Genomic DNA, 15,229 nt, shown 5'->3' on the forward strand with positions numbered 1-15,229 from the left:
AGCTTCCCCTTCACACACGAGGATGTTTAACGCATGCGTGCTGTTGGTGAGACACACACGCACACACACACCATAGAGCTTTTCCATACTTCTGCAGTGTTTGTCTTCGGAAGTCATAATAGCATACTTCAGAGGGAGTCAAAACACTGGCCCGAACCCTGTGTCTTTGAACTGGGCTGGGCCGGAGCATGCTGGGGTGAGAGGGCTGTGTGTGTGTTTGTGTGTGTCAGCAGTATGGGGGCTGTTGCTGCTGCCGTGTAGTTGGAGGAATGCAGGGAGGCAGCAGAAACAATAATGCTGGTGCAGTGATGCTGGGGTGGGGTGACTGGTTCCTGGATCTGGGCTTGGGGAGATTGTCTCCACAAATGTTGTCTCCACTGGAAGAGGCCCTACTAACCTGATCTGAGATACGGACGGTAAACTGACTCCACCAGCGCTGCTTACAAAAAACAAATACAAACTCCCTAAAACAAAGAAGAGGGCCTCCCGAGTGGCGCAGCCGTCTAAGGAACTGCATCGCAGTGCTTGAGGCGTCACTACAGACCCGGGTTTCGATCCCAGGCTGTGTCACACTTGGCCGTGGACCGGGAAACCCATGAGGCGGCGCACAATTGACCCAGCGTTGTCCGGATTAGGGGAGGGTTTGGCCGGCCGGGATCTCCTTGTCCCGTCGCGCTCTAGCAACTCGCTGTGGCGGGCTGGACGCCTGCAAGCTGACTTCTATTGCAGGCTGGAAGGTGTTTCCTCTGACAAATTGGTGCAGCTGGCTTCCGGGTTAAGCGAGCCATGCGGCTTGGCAGGGTCATGTTTCCGAGGATGCATCTCTCTCTCTCTCGTCCGTAGGGAAGTTGCAGCGATGGGACAAGACTGTAACTACCAATTTGCTATCACAAAAATGGGAAGAGGAGCAGGAGGGAGGAAAGGATGTCATTGACCACTAGAGGATGAGAGAGAGAGAGATGCTACCCACTCTGCCTCACTTTAACATCCACAACACATAACTCTGCCTCACAGACTGGATTCCTTGCTTTTCACTCGTTCTACACCTCCAACATTGAGTCTTAGTGACATTCTCCCACTCACATGTAGTGCTGTAAACAGGGTGCCACTCAGCAGGCCTGTACCCATATAACCTATTTAGCCGAGATATGTAGGTGTCATGGCCCTGACTTCTCTAACCCTAGCCCTATCACCACCAGGAGAGAGAGACTGGAGTCTGGGTCTCTGGCTGGGCCAACAGAGTTCAGGCCCACTGGGACCAGTGTGTGTGGGGGACCGAGAACATTCTGTTTGTGAGTGAGTGAGTAAGTGAGTGAGAGTGTGAGAGAGAGAGAGAGAGAGAGAGAGAGAGAGGAAGAGTGTGAGAGGGAGTGTGCACATGCCGTGTGTGTTCTGTTTTGGAGTGTGCACATAGTGTGAGCTGTGTGTGTGTGTGTGTGGACTGAGTGGACAATAAGAGGGTGAGGAGTATGGGACTAGAGATGGTGCCAGCTAAATGTTGTACCTTGGGTTTGTAGTTGGTGAGCATGGACATCTCTACATTCTGTCCTCTGACAGGTTTGGGCTGTCTGGGCACCGGGGGTCGGGCAGCCTTCTGGTTGTTACGACACACACAGATGAAGAAGAAGAGGGCGATGGCCAGAGGGATGGCTACGCTCGGGACCAGGATGTAAAGAATCTCCATGTTACTGCCCCCACGGTTCTCCTTATAATCTTCATGGGACATAGATAACACAGGGTTAATGTTCGAACTCTATGTTTACTGCCCCGACGCTTCTCTTTCTAACCCAAACAGCACACTGTACACTGCAAATAACAATGTGGCGCTGCGATTTAGTGTTAAAACACCCATAACATACAAAGATAAAAAAATAACAACTAATGTGTCTTTTTGTTAGGTTGCAGCATTGGCTCCCAATAATAACCAAACAGCAAAAGACATCAATGAGTTTATAACCCCCTATGTCGCCTTATGTCTCACCGCAGACGGGGATGTCGCACAGCTCCATACGGACTCCCTCGTCCAGGGTGAAACACCATGGTCCCTCCTGCGTGTTGCCGGGGTTACGGCAGTAAGAGTGGCCTCCGCTGAGCTCTGGGTAGCGCAACGCCAGGTAGGTGTGGCTGTGAGGGTACTGAGAGTTCCAGGGCTGGCACTGACGACCCGACTTGGTCTTACTGACCGTCCCACGGTAGGCTGAACCACTGCTGTTGAAACACTTGTGGTCTGGTTGAAGTACGGGGGACAGAAAACAAGTGTGTGTGTTAGACCAAATTGTAGAGCAAAGACGTGTCGGAATGAAGGATATTATTTTTTTTGTTGTTGTTTATTGTTGCTGATACTTTACAGTATGTTTGATTAGGATTTGCTGTTGCCTAGCAATACTGTTGGTAGTGGACGACAGTATGTGGTTGCCAATGGGTTAGCTATAAAAGTGGATTTAAGATAACAACAGAGACTCTTCTTTATGGGCCACGTACAGACTATTGATACTGGAAGCACAGTTTACATTCTAGAATGTCTTACTCTTGTTGATGGGCTCGGCCATGGGGATTCCTATCCTCATACAGATCGCAGCCTCCGGGCTGTCGTGTGCTGCCAGGTCCTCACAGTTCGGCAGCTTCAGTCTCTTCAGGATGATGGGGTTGGAACGGGCGATGATGTACTCGGTCTTACACAGGTCATTCTCCAGGATCTCGCATTCATCCTTGCGGACAGGGAGAGAAGGGGGAGAGGGTTTGAGACTGACACAAAGATTGCAGTAGAAACAACACAACATTGTAACACATGTTAGGCCACTCCAGAGGGTGACCACTACTACTAACCTAAATAGAGATATTTCTCACTTACTAAATGGTATATTATGTCCACTTGTCAATGCTAGCAAGTCGAAATATATCCAGCTTTATATTGTCTCACACTGACTGTCTTCAGTCAGTGTGACAAAGCTACATAGACAATTACCTTACACAGGTCCCTGGGCTTCTCTGTCCCAGAGCTGCGGTCACATGTCGGGAAGGCAAAGTGGCACAGTGACGGGATGGCGAACTGGGAGCAGCGGTCCGACAGGTGGCTGGACGTTCCGATCATAGTGAAGGCGGCTGGGTGGGGAAAGTGGCCATGCGTTAGGGCATAAGAAGTCTGAAGTTTAGGTATACATACAACTATAGCTATAGCCCTATAGCAATTTATCGAACTTGTATTTCTCCACCGAGATCAAGTGTGACCGAGATCAAGTATGACCGAGATCAAGTATGACCGAGATCAAGTATAAGTCGTATCAGTCGTAACCTTTGTGGGAATTGCCTACATCCAAACTTTTGGGGGACATTTTCCCCATCCAGTCGGACACAAATAACTCACAGTTCATGTCTGGTCCTGTAGTTTGTATATTTGCTCTAGAGTGCAATCGCAGTTTAGGACAGCAGCCTGTCTGTCTGTATTTACAGGGGCCTGTACAGACTGTGGTTTACAGGAAAAGTACAGCAGCTACATACTCCACATCGTCTCTGGGTTGGGACTGACCACCACAGACAGTGGCAGGCAGCTCCGATACAATCAACTATGAACGGACACATAATGTCACCAGGAAAATAAACAGAGCCAGCACGCACGCACGCACACACACACACACACACACACACACACACACACACACACGTATGAATGCTCTCTCAATCTCACACACACACACACACACACACACACACACACACACAAAGCGATGTTCAGACATGTCTGATGGACTCTACTTGGGATACCCAGACACAAAGCATAGACTGCGTGTGTACCATACTGTGACGTTAGCATCCTGAACTCTTATCCTTCTATCAGATATCCTCTCATCATACTAGCTGACTCTGACTCAACCGGGGTCAGATTGGAGCTGGAAAGGATGAGTGTCTGGTTGGTTTACACGAAGGACCAAATCTGGACCATGACCCTTATCCCTGTACACTGATTTCACTCACAATACACCCACATGGGACAGACAGATACAGGAAATGCACACACATACACACATCACACACAGGGAGGCAGATAGCGTACCTGTGATCTGGGTCTCGATCTCGCCCTGCATCTGCAGGGAGTCGACAAAGATGCTGCGGTTCCCTATGAAGCGAGAACAAGCTACGCCCCTGTACGGCTGGCAAAACCCCTCTTCATCAAAATCATCCCTGTTAGAGAGAGAGGGAGAGAGAGAGAGGTAGAAAGTGGGAGAGAGAAATAGATAAGAGAGAATGAATGTACATTACAGTTCACAGAATGGCCACTAGAGGTCAGCATAGCATGCATTACACTTCATAAGCATGTGGCACAAACACTTCTCTCTCTCTCTGCACATCTCTTCACAGCGGAACTTGGGCTGTGACGGTCATGGAATGTTGGATGGCGGTAATTGACCAGCCAAATGACTGTGGTCACCGTAATAGCAGTTCATTCTAATTCTACATAGGCAAGGTCAACAATATAGGCTGTCTACTGCAGTGCAAGTGTTTGCAGAGCAAGCAGTTGCCTGCAAAAGTGACCCTCAGCAAAACAATTAGCGGACTAGCAACTCCAGCAAAGTTTGCAAGTGCATGAGCGTTATTTGGCTGTAGGCTAATCACCCACTGGTAGGCTATTTGCAAGCAATCATGTGTGGATCTATCTGTTTGCTAGCCAGCTAAATTAGCTAGCTAGCTTGCTTCACCAGTACACAGCGCGCCCAGCATAGTGTCCAGCATGCTGATCGTGCTAAGAAGTCTGAAATATGGTCCAACTAGCAAGTGTTGCACGAGGAAAATATTCGCAGTCTTTCGTTCAGAAACTCAAGCTAGCAGCATCAAAACAACTTTGTAACGACAGACCCACTAGTGTCTGCGTAGGCCCATCGTCAGCTGTCGCACAGACAGGCAGACGCACAGATGGACTGACATTCTGGAGCCAATTACGAAATGCATTTGTCAGCTGAATTGCACGTTTATTCTGTATCACTCAACTCTCATTGATGAGTCTCGTATTGAGAGGGATACAGCGAGACACAGTGCATCCGGAATGTATTCAGGCCCACATTTTGTTACGTTGCAGCCGTATTGTAAAATGTACGAAAAACACATCTCCCCATAATGACAAAGCATTGAATTTTGGGCAAATTTATCAACAATTCAAATCTGAAATATCACATTTATATAAGTATTCAGACCCTTTACGCAGTACTTTTGGCAGCGATTACAGCCTCAAGTCTTCTTGGGTATGACGCTACAAGCATGGCACATCTGTATTTGGGGAGTTCCTCCCATTCTTCTCTGCAGAGCCTCTCAAGCTCTGTCAGGTTGGATGGGGAGCATCGCTGCACAGCTATTTTCAGGTCTCTCCAGAGATGTTCGATCGGGTTCAACTCCGAGCACTGGCTAGGCCACTCAAGGACATTTTGGTGAATGTAACTGTGCTGCTGGAAGCAATTTAATGATGCTTTTTTGTTCAATGTTTATTGACACACCATATTCAACCGGTGTTGAGAGTTCATAAATTCATCAGTTACTCTGCGCTCTGGCACACTCAGGCGAGAGTGCTCTAAAATCGGAGTAGATAGCCAGAGCGAATTTACAAACGCACCCTATGTGTGCTGCTGCTACAGGGAGGACAGCGTTGCCTAGGCGACCGGCGACTTGTTTGCTACAACACCTTGCTCGTTTCAGAGAGGAGCAACAAAGTTTGTTGCTAAGATTCCATGTTACCGCAGAAACGGACTCAACCTCAAGAATGCTCGGGTGTCCTGTCTTTAGTCAGCTGTTCGTTCCACACACACAAACACACCAAAATAATTTTAGGACGTTTTTATCCATAAAGTTGGTTACACAGTACTACGGTAATTGTGCCAGCAGCTCTAAGTGGAACAGAGAGAAGAGTTTCAGTCCTGCTCTAACAACATTTATCTAAGTGTCCAGTGTCCGCTGATACAGCTTGATGTCTCAGTCCTTCCCAGAGAAGAGATGTGAAAGATTTAAAGAGTCGGCCGTTGGGCTTTATTCCTGTTTATGGGAAAAGGATATCATCATGGGCTTTAATACGAAACACATGAAGAGTGGGGAAACTGTAACAAGCATGTGTGTTTGTGTGTGTGTGTGTGTGTGTGTGTGTGTGTGTGTCAGAGTGCATCTGTGAAGGTTAATGTCCAAGTAGGCATTAGCAACTTCATTGTTTCCATCAGTGTCCACACACATGGGCCACACTCACACACATATACACACACACACACACACACACACACACAGAAACAAGGCCATTTTCACACACACAGAAACAAGGCCATTTTCAACTATGAGCTCATTTAGTCATGTGACTGAAGCCAAGCCAGTTGGAGACCATAGAAGGGCGTATGACATAACTATTATCATATTCTCACAATAAGCTCCCTCTCTACATCTTCCTGCTTCAAACCACATTAACCACCCTAGATCATTATGGCTGAGTGTGGCAAATGCCCTAATGCTAACTCATTCAATTCCAGAATCACGCACACACATACATACACACACAAAAACTGAGGGTAACCCTATCGGTGTCTGGGCTGGGGTGAGTGGCCGAGCGTGGCGGGGTGTGAGTCAGGGGTCAATGGGTCACTTTCTGAGGAGAGTGTTAAGTGTCTCAGAGGCCAAGGTCACCTCTCTACCATGACCTTTAACCCCCCCCATTTATTGACTCAGAATGGGCTATCCAGAAATTGACTCTGTCTGTCTGTCTGTCTGTCTGTCTGTCTGTCTGTCTGTCTGTCTGTCTGTCTGTCTGTCTGTCTGTCTGTCTGTCTGTCTGTCTGTCTGTCTGTCTGTCTGTCTGTCTGTCTGTGTCTGTCTGTCTGTGTTCTCTCTCTCTCTCTCTCTCTCTCTCTCTGTCTCTCGGCTCGGCTCGGGTCTGCTCGGCTCTGGTCTGCTCCAAGATGGGTTTCAATGGGAAATACAGTAACATTACATTTATGAGATTAATAAAGGCTTTTCCATACTGCTTTAGTCTAATGTACAACTTCCCCCTTGAGAATGTGGATACACACACACACACACACACACACACTTAGAAAGAGTGCAAGAGAGAGAGAAATAGAGGATTCCTTTGGCTGAGGTTCGAGTGTGTCGTCGGGAGTGTATCCAGAGCCATGGTGTGTGTGTGTGTCGCCGGGGACAACGTGGCCGCACTGAGATGGCTAAATGACAAGGAAGAGTAGACAACCCTGCTTCCTCCGAGTCCTGCTCTATATCCTGACCCGGCGACAAATTACAACCCTGGCCCGTCCAAAAGACCTCAACCAACATCCCTCGCCCAGAAACTCTGCTCCAAAAGGCTTTAGGTTAAAAAGCCCGGTCCAAAACATTCAAACAAAAATGCTTGGTAGAAGACGTCTCTTCCAAAGTCCACTTAACCCCCATCATCTGCTTTTCTCAGAAGGCGGTTGCTGTCTGTGTGGCGTTCCAAATGGCACCCTATTCCCGTATAGGCTCTAGTCAAAAGTAGTGCACTATGTAAAGGATAGGGTGCTATTTGGAACTTATCCCGTGTGTGCATGGTGGGAGGCTGAGTCCATCACAGAATGGGAAGGCAGCTAGTCCCAGTGAGTGTGGTTGCTATTTGGATAAACAGTGTGGATGTTCAGGCCTTTCTGAACATCCAAACTAACACCACACTGTGAAAGGGGCACATCTGTAGTAGTAGTTTATAATGGCTAATTACAGGAAGGGCTTTTCCGTTAAACTGACTGTGTTTGCCTAGGCTACGCTTACATCATGGGTTCTGTCTGAGAGAGAGAGAGCAGTTATAACTATAGGCTAGAACCCCGCAGAGTCTACCACACACACACACGAACACACACGACTTGACATGGACACACACACACACACACACACATAGAAAACACACAGAAACAAAAGCAAACATTGGTTCACTCACACGTTCTTTGTTTTACTTTCTTGCGTACACACACACGCTCGTACGCCACACACCAAGGTTATTACAGTAAACAAAAACAAAAACACAATCTAGTAAACTGAAATGAAATAATGAACAATCCTTTAAAAAAATTCAAACTAGACTGAAACTATTATCTTTGACTCCAAATAAAAATAAAAACCATCATGAATTATGTTCAGTTTCTTCTAAACTTTGGTCAAAAAATGTAATATGGGTTTCAGTGGTGTTTTCAAGATACTGAATCTGGCGGGTAAATGTGTCCAGGAGATGCCGATGTTTCAAATAAGCCTAGCTTGTGCATCACTATCACTAGCTAACAGGGGGAAAAATGGTAAGGTAGCTAACTTGAATCATCTTACGTGTACTACTAAAGTTAAAACGGATTGGCTGCGGATTCAACTTTTCTGGACCCCTCGTCCCGACAGCTAAAGGTCCCGACAGCTAAAGGTCCAGACAGCTAAAGGTCCCGACAGCTAAAGGTCCCGACAGTTAAAGGTCCCGACAGCTAAAGGTCGCGACAGCTAAAGGTCCAGACAGCTAAAGGTCCCGACAGCTAAAGGTGTAGAACCAGGAACAGATATAGCCCTTGGTTCACTGCAGACCTGGCTGCCCTTGACCAGCACACAAACATCTTGTGGTGTACTGCATTAGCATCGAATAGCCCCCGCGATATGCAACTTTTCAGGGAAGTTAGGAACCTATATACACAGGCAGTTAGGAAAGCAAAGGCTAGCTTTATCAAGACATTTGCATCCTGTAGCACAAACTCCAAAAAGTTCTGGGACACTGTAAAGTCCATGGAGAATAAGAGCACCTCCTCCCAGCTGCCCACTGCACTGAGGCTAGGAAACACTGTCACCACCGATAAATCCACGATAATTGAGAATTTCAACAAGCATTTTTCTACGGCTGGCCATGCTTTCCACCTGGCTACCCCTATCCCGGTCAACAGCCCTGCAACCCCAACAGCAACTTGCCTAAACCTCCCCCATTTCTCCTTCACCCAAATCCAGATAGCTGATGTTCTGAAAGAGTTACAAAATCTGGACCCCTACAAATCAGCTGGGCTAGACAATCTGGACCATCTCTTTCTAAAATGATCCGCCGCAATTGTTGCAACCCCAATTACTAGCCTGTTCAACCTCTCTTTCGTATCGTCTGAGATCACCAAAGATTGGAAAGCTGCCGCGGTAATCCCTCTCTTCTAAGGGGGAGACACTCTAGACCCAAACTGTTACAGACCTATATCTATCCTACCCTGGCCTTTCCAAGGTCATCGAAAGCCAAGTTAACAAACAGATCACCGTCCATTTCAAATCCCACGGTACCTTCTCCGCTATGCAATCTGGTTTCCGAGCTGGTCATGGGTGCACCTCAGCCACGCTCAAGGTTCTAAACGATACCATAACTGCCATCGATAAAAGACATTACTGTGCAGCCATTTTCATCAACCTGGCCAAGGCTTTCGACTCTGTCAATCACCACATTCTTATCGGCAGACTCAACAGCCTTGGTTTCTCAAATGACTGCCTCGCCTGGGTCACCAACTACTTCTCAGATAGAGGTCAGTGTGTCAAATCGGAGGGCCTGTTGTCCGGACCTCTGGCAGTCTCTATCGGGGTGCCACAGGGTTCAATTCTCGGGCCGACTCTTTTCTCTGTATACATCAGTGATGTCGCTCTTGCTGCTGGTGATTATCTGATCCACCTCTACGCAGACGACACCATTCTGTATACTTCTGGCCCTTCTTTGGACACTGTGTCCAACCTCCAGATGAGCTTCAATGCCATACAACTCTCCTTCCGTGGCCTCCAACTGCTCTTAAATGCAAGTACAACTAAATACATGCTCCTCAACCGACCAAGGAACTTGAAGGTCTTGAACCGCTCCACTACAGCCCCGTCGATGTGGATGGGGGCGTGCTTGGCCCCTCCGTTTCCTGTAGTCCACGATCAGCTCCTTTGACTTGCTGACGTTGAGGGAGAGGTTGTTGTCCTGTCACCACACTGTCCGGTCACTGACCTCCTCCCTATAGGCTATCTCAACATCGTTGGTGATGAGGCCAACTACCGTTGTGTTGTCAGAAAACGTAATGATGGTGTTGGAGTCGTGCGTGGCCATGCAGTCGTGGGTCAACAGGGGGTACAGGAGGGGACAAAGCACGCACCCCTGAGAGGCCCCTGTGTTGAGGGTCAGTGTGGTGGATGTGTTGTTGCCAACCCTCACCACCTGGGGTGGCCCGTCAGGAAGTCCAGGATCTAGTTGCAGAGGGAGTTGTTCAGTCCCAGGGTCCTGAGTTATTGATGAACTTGGAAGGCACTATGGTGTTGAACACTGAGCTATAGTCAATGAACAGCATTCTCATGTCCTCTTGTCCAAGTGGGAGAGGACCGTGTAGAGTGCTATAGAGATTACGTCATCTGTGGATCTGTTGTGGCGGTGTGCAAATTTCAGTTGGTCCAGGGTGTCTGGGATGATGGTGTTGATGTGAGCCTTGACCAGCATGATAGAGAAGACATCAAAACTATGAAATACAATTTCAAAAAGCCTGTTTTCGCATTGTCATTATGGTTTATGATATGTGGATCGATGAGGAAAATGTTCCATTTAATCCATTTTAGAATAAGGCTGTAACATAACAAAATGTGGAAAATGTGAAGGGGTCTGAATACACTGTATAGAACGTTACTGTAAACACTGTAGGCTACTTGAAAAACAACACTGTAGGCTACTTGAAATACAACACTGTATTACTCAAGAAGACCTAATCTAAATGCATATCCCAATGAAACGGATTCAGGTCAAACGGTTGGTATGCAGATGCCGCATGGACGTTCCACAAGTAAAACTTGAAGAATTATCATTCATGATTGACAGACAGACCACGAAAATGTGTGTTTAAAGTATAGGTAAAGAAACACATGCGCAGAACGTGATTTGGATCTTCAGCTCTGAGGAAAAATGATCTATGGAGCTGGGACCGGGCGGTTACCTACGGATCCGTCAACCAAGTTAAAAAGCATTGGGTTGGTGTAAACACAGGTGAGAGTTTCATTGCACCAGTTTCGGTGGTATTCATTTTAAAGTCACATTGAGATTGACTTAATATACATTTGGAAAAATATATATTTCTACCCTTATTTTACCGGGTAAGTTAACTGAGAACATATTTTCATTTACAGCAACGACCTGGGGAATAGTTAAACATAACCTAACCTGACCCATCACCTTTCATATTACTGCCCCCCATTGCAGGAGGTGACAAAAACTTTACAACACAACTGGCTCCTATACTCCCACGCATGCTTTCTGTCCCTAACAGTAAAACTGAAACAAAATAATATAAAAATATAATTTATATAAATATTTTGTTAAAACTAAAATAAAATAAAAACTAGCAAATCAGGTCCGAAAACTAATTGAAACTAAACTGAATTTCTAATAAAAATTGAAAGACGAATTTAAAAAATAACATTGTCACACACACACACACACACACACACACACACACACACTCCTGTTGGTAATGGAATCCTTCGGTCTAGCCTGGTAAAGCCATAAAGCAGTGACGGGAAGGAGGAGGCTGTTTTACCATGGGTCCTGCAGGACCACTGATGCGTGTGCGTGCGTGGGCGTGTGTGTGAGCCTGCCTGCCCTACGTGCCCAGTCATCCATGGGGGAGAGACACCAGATAACATTAGGAAGATGGCCCAATGTGTTTTTACTACCAAGGTAAGACATCAGCCACGCTGCTAAGGCCTTGACCTCGGAGACTGGAGAGGGCCGAGGGAATAAAGACCATGGGCTCCCGACCGTTGACAGAAGTACGGTCATCTAAGTCAACTCCAATCCTGGTGTTTTCTGGGAAAGCGACGTCTAAAGGAGGAAAGCGAAAGTCGACATATCTGTGGGAAGACCTTGGAATTGACGTTTCGGGACAACAAAGGCGTTTCCCCCAGTATGTCTGTATTGTATCGTTCTATTGGAATCTGTAAATAAATGGACATAGAGCCTTGTAAATGTCCTCCACTTAAAACACAGGGAGGCTCTATCTATGGAGATGTCAATGTTATGTTGCAAGCTCAACACAGAGGAGCAAGGCTAATGGATTTGGTGGTCCAAAGCTAGCGGAGGCTAGTCAGCGCCTCTGGAGGCCAATAAAACATCCCTCAAATTCCCAAAAGCAGGAATGTTATCCAACCTGTCATCCCTCTACTTTCTCAACCGTTTGCTCTCTTCCCCTCTCCTGTAGTTCGCGTTTCCTGGCGTGTGTCTGTGGAATCCTTTTCCCAGCAGGTTGGAGATCTAGGAGCAGACTGGAGAGAATGAGGGATATCAACTCTACACTGTACTTATGTACATTCCACGTATCTAACCCTGGTTTTGATTACTGTATTGGGCGTTGTGTTGAGTTAGATTCACGCGGGAATAGGATGGGACAGACAGAAACTACGAAGGCAAAGCATCAAAACTTAAACTCCCCAAAATCCTGATCCTGAATTCATATGGCCCTTCTCAAAGCCTTCACTTAGATCTCTTTAAATCGACAGTTCATAAAGCCTTCGCTAATTGGTTCGATTTACATTGAAGTTGAGATGTTACTAGGGCTGTGGCGGTCACAAAGCCGGTGATTGTCAAGCAAATAGCTGTAGGTCTCAGGGTAATTGACCGTTAATTAACGTAAACACATTTAGAATTTCCTGGCTTCCACACAGAACCTACAAGGCACTGATGCAGACCTTTGGAACATCTACATTTTGAAAAAGTCAAATAAATCCATGTAATACAGCCTACACCGTCACAATGACTCCATTAGTTATTTTAAACAGGTCCAAAGAAGTATGACATAAAGAAAATGTCATTTATTTCAGAGGAATAGTATACTCTGAGTTGTCCTTATGTAAGGTGCTGATCTGGCTATGCCAGATGTACAAAGCTGAATAAAAAAGAAAGGCCCTTTTCTCCAAGCGATTTGAGGGAGTGCGGACATGCGGCTATTCTGTGTTGAGCAGTTAACAAAGTAATAGGTTCTCCTCCTACATGTTTCATTTAGAGTTATTAATGTAGCTTTAGTTGTCCTACTAATGTTGGGCTATATATTTAGATTTTTAACACATTGTAAGGCTGCATGATGCGACTAATGAGGATTTGAAAAAAAAGTTGCTTGAAAGGCATGACCTCTGCTTTGTTTTTTTAGCGCAGGCTGTACACACTTCATCAGTCTCTCATTCACAATTTGACAAGCACTTGATAAGGCCTGTACCCTTAAAAAAATCCATGACTTTTGCAGCCAGTGGCTGTATAGCGCTTCCCTTTTTTACCTTGTCAGCTCGGGGATTTGATCTAGCAACCTTTCGTTTACTAGTCCAATGCTCTAACCACTAGGCTACCTGCCGCCCAGCAGCATTTGGCTTTTGATTTTGAAAGGACCGTTATCATGCACCTGTATGGAAACAGGGGCAGTGGGAAAATGACGTGTAATCTATGCACTTAAATAGCGAATGGAGGACGCTTTTCCCTGTGGTTTATTTTCATGCCAGCCAGGTAGGCTATATTCCTGTTGTAAATATAAGCAATATGCTTAGTATTAGCAAAGTTGAGAAAGAAATATAGTAGGCCTAGTAGAAAGCTGATCCTCCTATTTTCAGTAGAGGCCATCACTCTGTTTTCTCGCGCAATTGCATAGCCTATTGAAATGTTGCGCAACATCAGCTCATAGGCTCTCATGAAGTGTTTGATTAGATATTTTGAATATATTTGCATTGATTTCAGAGTGATTAGAGGGACAATATAGTGCTGAGTTCCAGGCAGTTAGCAAGTTTGATAGGCTACTAATGACCATCAGCAGCATCAGAACTTGGAGAAGCCTAATTACCATGACTAAACGGTCACATGGAATTTGACTGCCTTCATGACCCGCGACCGTCGGTGTGGTGGTAATACGGTCACCACAACAGCCCCAGTTGTTACCACTCTTTAGATGAGAGGAGGACAAACAGAGTGGAAGTGATATGCACGCACATGCACACACACACAGAGAGAGACAGAGGAGAGGAAGTGTTTTGGAGTGAAGTAAGGAGATGGGAAGGTCCTGACGACACGGAGGGCTGAGGCCTGGTTCGATCTAGAGGCTTCTGATGGTGTTGACAGACAAGGATATAAGCTGTCACCACTGTGAGGTTACATGTATTTACTTTCTGTTAGTAGAGGATCTGGATTCCCGCCCCACAGGAAGTCCTTTAGAGGAAGATCCTCTCCATCTCCTCTCCTCTCTCTCTCTCCTCTCCTCTCCTCTCCTCTCCTCTCCTCTCCTCTCCTCTCCTCTCCTCCCTCTCCTCTCTCCCTCTCCTCTCCTCTCCTCTCCTCCTCCCTCTCCTCCTCTCCTCCTCTTACTCTTCTTCTTCCTCTCTCTCCTCTCCAAGCCCCAAATGAAAGACATGCAGGGTCTGGAAAGAAGAACGGCTAGAGAGAGAGGGAACGGAGAGAGAGAATGGACAATCATGACGAGTCTCCTCGAGAGATTGTGTTTCCGAACTCAAAACAAAGCTTTTGCGGTTTGAGAAGATCGAGAACGAGAAAAACAAGCCTGCTTATCATTATCTTCCACATTACAATTGGGTGCGTTTCTCTTGTCTTCATGCAATATGCTTTTTTTATATCTGATGTTTTATTTTTCGATGCCATAACAATATAAAAAAAACATTGCACATGTGTACGCCAGTGGAGTTGTTGTGATTTGGTCACATTAAACAAAATAAGCCAGAGAGAGTGTGAGGCCAAGCTCCATGAAGACATCTGAACTGTATGTGTGGGTGCCTGGGTAACGATACCGCAGTGACAAAGGAAACAAAATGGCCACCAGCGGCTTGGGTTGACCAGTTTTGTAGGTCCCAGTGGCCCGTGACCACATAGAGAACGGATGAAGAGAAGGGCCACTGATGGACTCCATTTAGAAGACAATGGAGAAAGGGCCCCTCATGAGTCCTCATGTTACCCTGACTGGAACAATACAGGCCTCTGTGTGTGTGTGTGTGTGCATGCGTGCGTGTGTGAGAGAAAGAGAGAAGACTTACTGAGAGAGGGAGACAAAATGGATGGGATAGGAAGTAATGATAGGAAGTAATGAAGGAGAGAAGTAATTGAAACTAACACTGTCGTTACTGCTCACCGTGGGCTCGAGCAACAAACAGAGAGGAGAAAGATACACATTACGTCTGTCTATCAACACCACAGTGGCCCTTACAGCAGGGATGTATGTGGTAAGTAATATGTCAATCAGATCAAGTA

The 15,229-nt window shown here is 46.4% G+C and overlaps 1 protein-coding gene across 1 annotated transcript in view; it reads right to left on the reverse strand.

The window, feature by feature from the left end:
- LOC112250684 (inactive tyrosine-protein kinase transmembrane receptor ROR1) overlaps positions 1 to 15,229 on the reverse strand; it is a 182,994-nt gene that overhangs the window by 12,013 nt on the left and 155,752 nt on the right. The window contains exons 5-9 of the mRNA XM_024421036.2: positions 4,052 to 4,179; positions 2,966 to 3,102; positions 2,528 to 2,708; positions 1,982 to 2,227; positions 1,505 to 1,713 (exon numbers count right to left, since the gene is read on the reverse strand). Coding sequence (XP_024276804.1) covers positions 1,505 to 1,713; positions 1,982 to 2,227; positions 2,528 to 2,708; positions 2,966 to 3,102; positions 4,052 to 4,179 — 901 coding nt within the window. The remainder of the gene's footprint in view (positions 1 to 1,504; positions 1,714 to 1,981; positions 2,228 to 2,527; positions 2,709 to 2,965; positions 3,103 to 4,051; positions 4,180 to 15,229) is intronic.

Source organism: Oncorhynchus tshawytscha, linkage group LG01 (genome assembly GCF_018296145.1).
Source record: "Oncorhynchus tshawytscha isolate Ot180627B linkage group LG01, Otsh_v2.0, whole genome shotgun sequence".
Classification (NCBI taxonomy): Eukaryota; Metazoa; Chordata; class Actinopteri; order Salmoniformes; family Salmonidae; genus Oncorhynchus; species Oncorhynchus tshawytscha.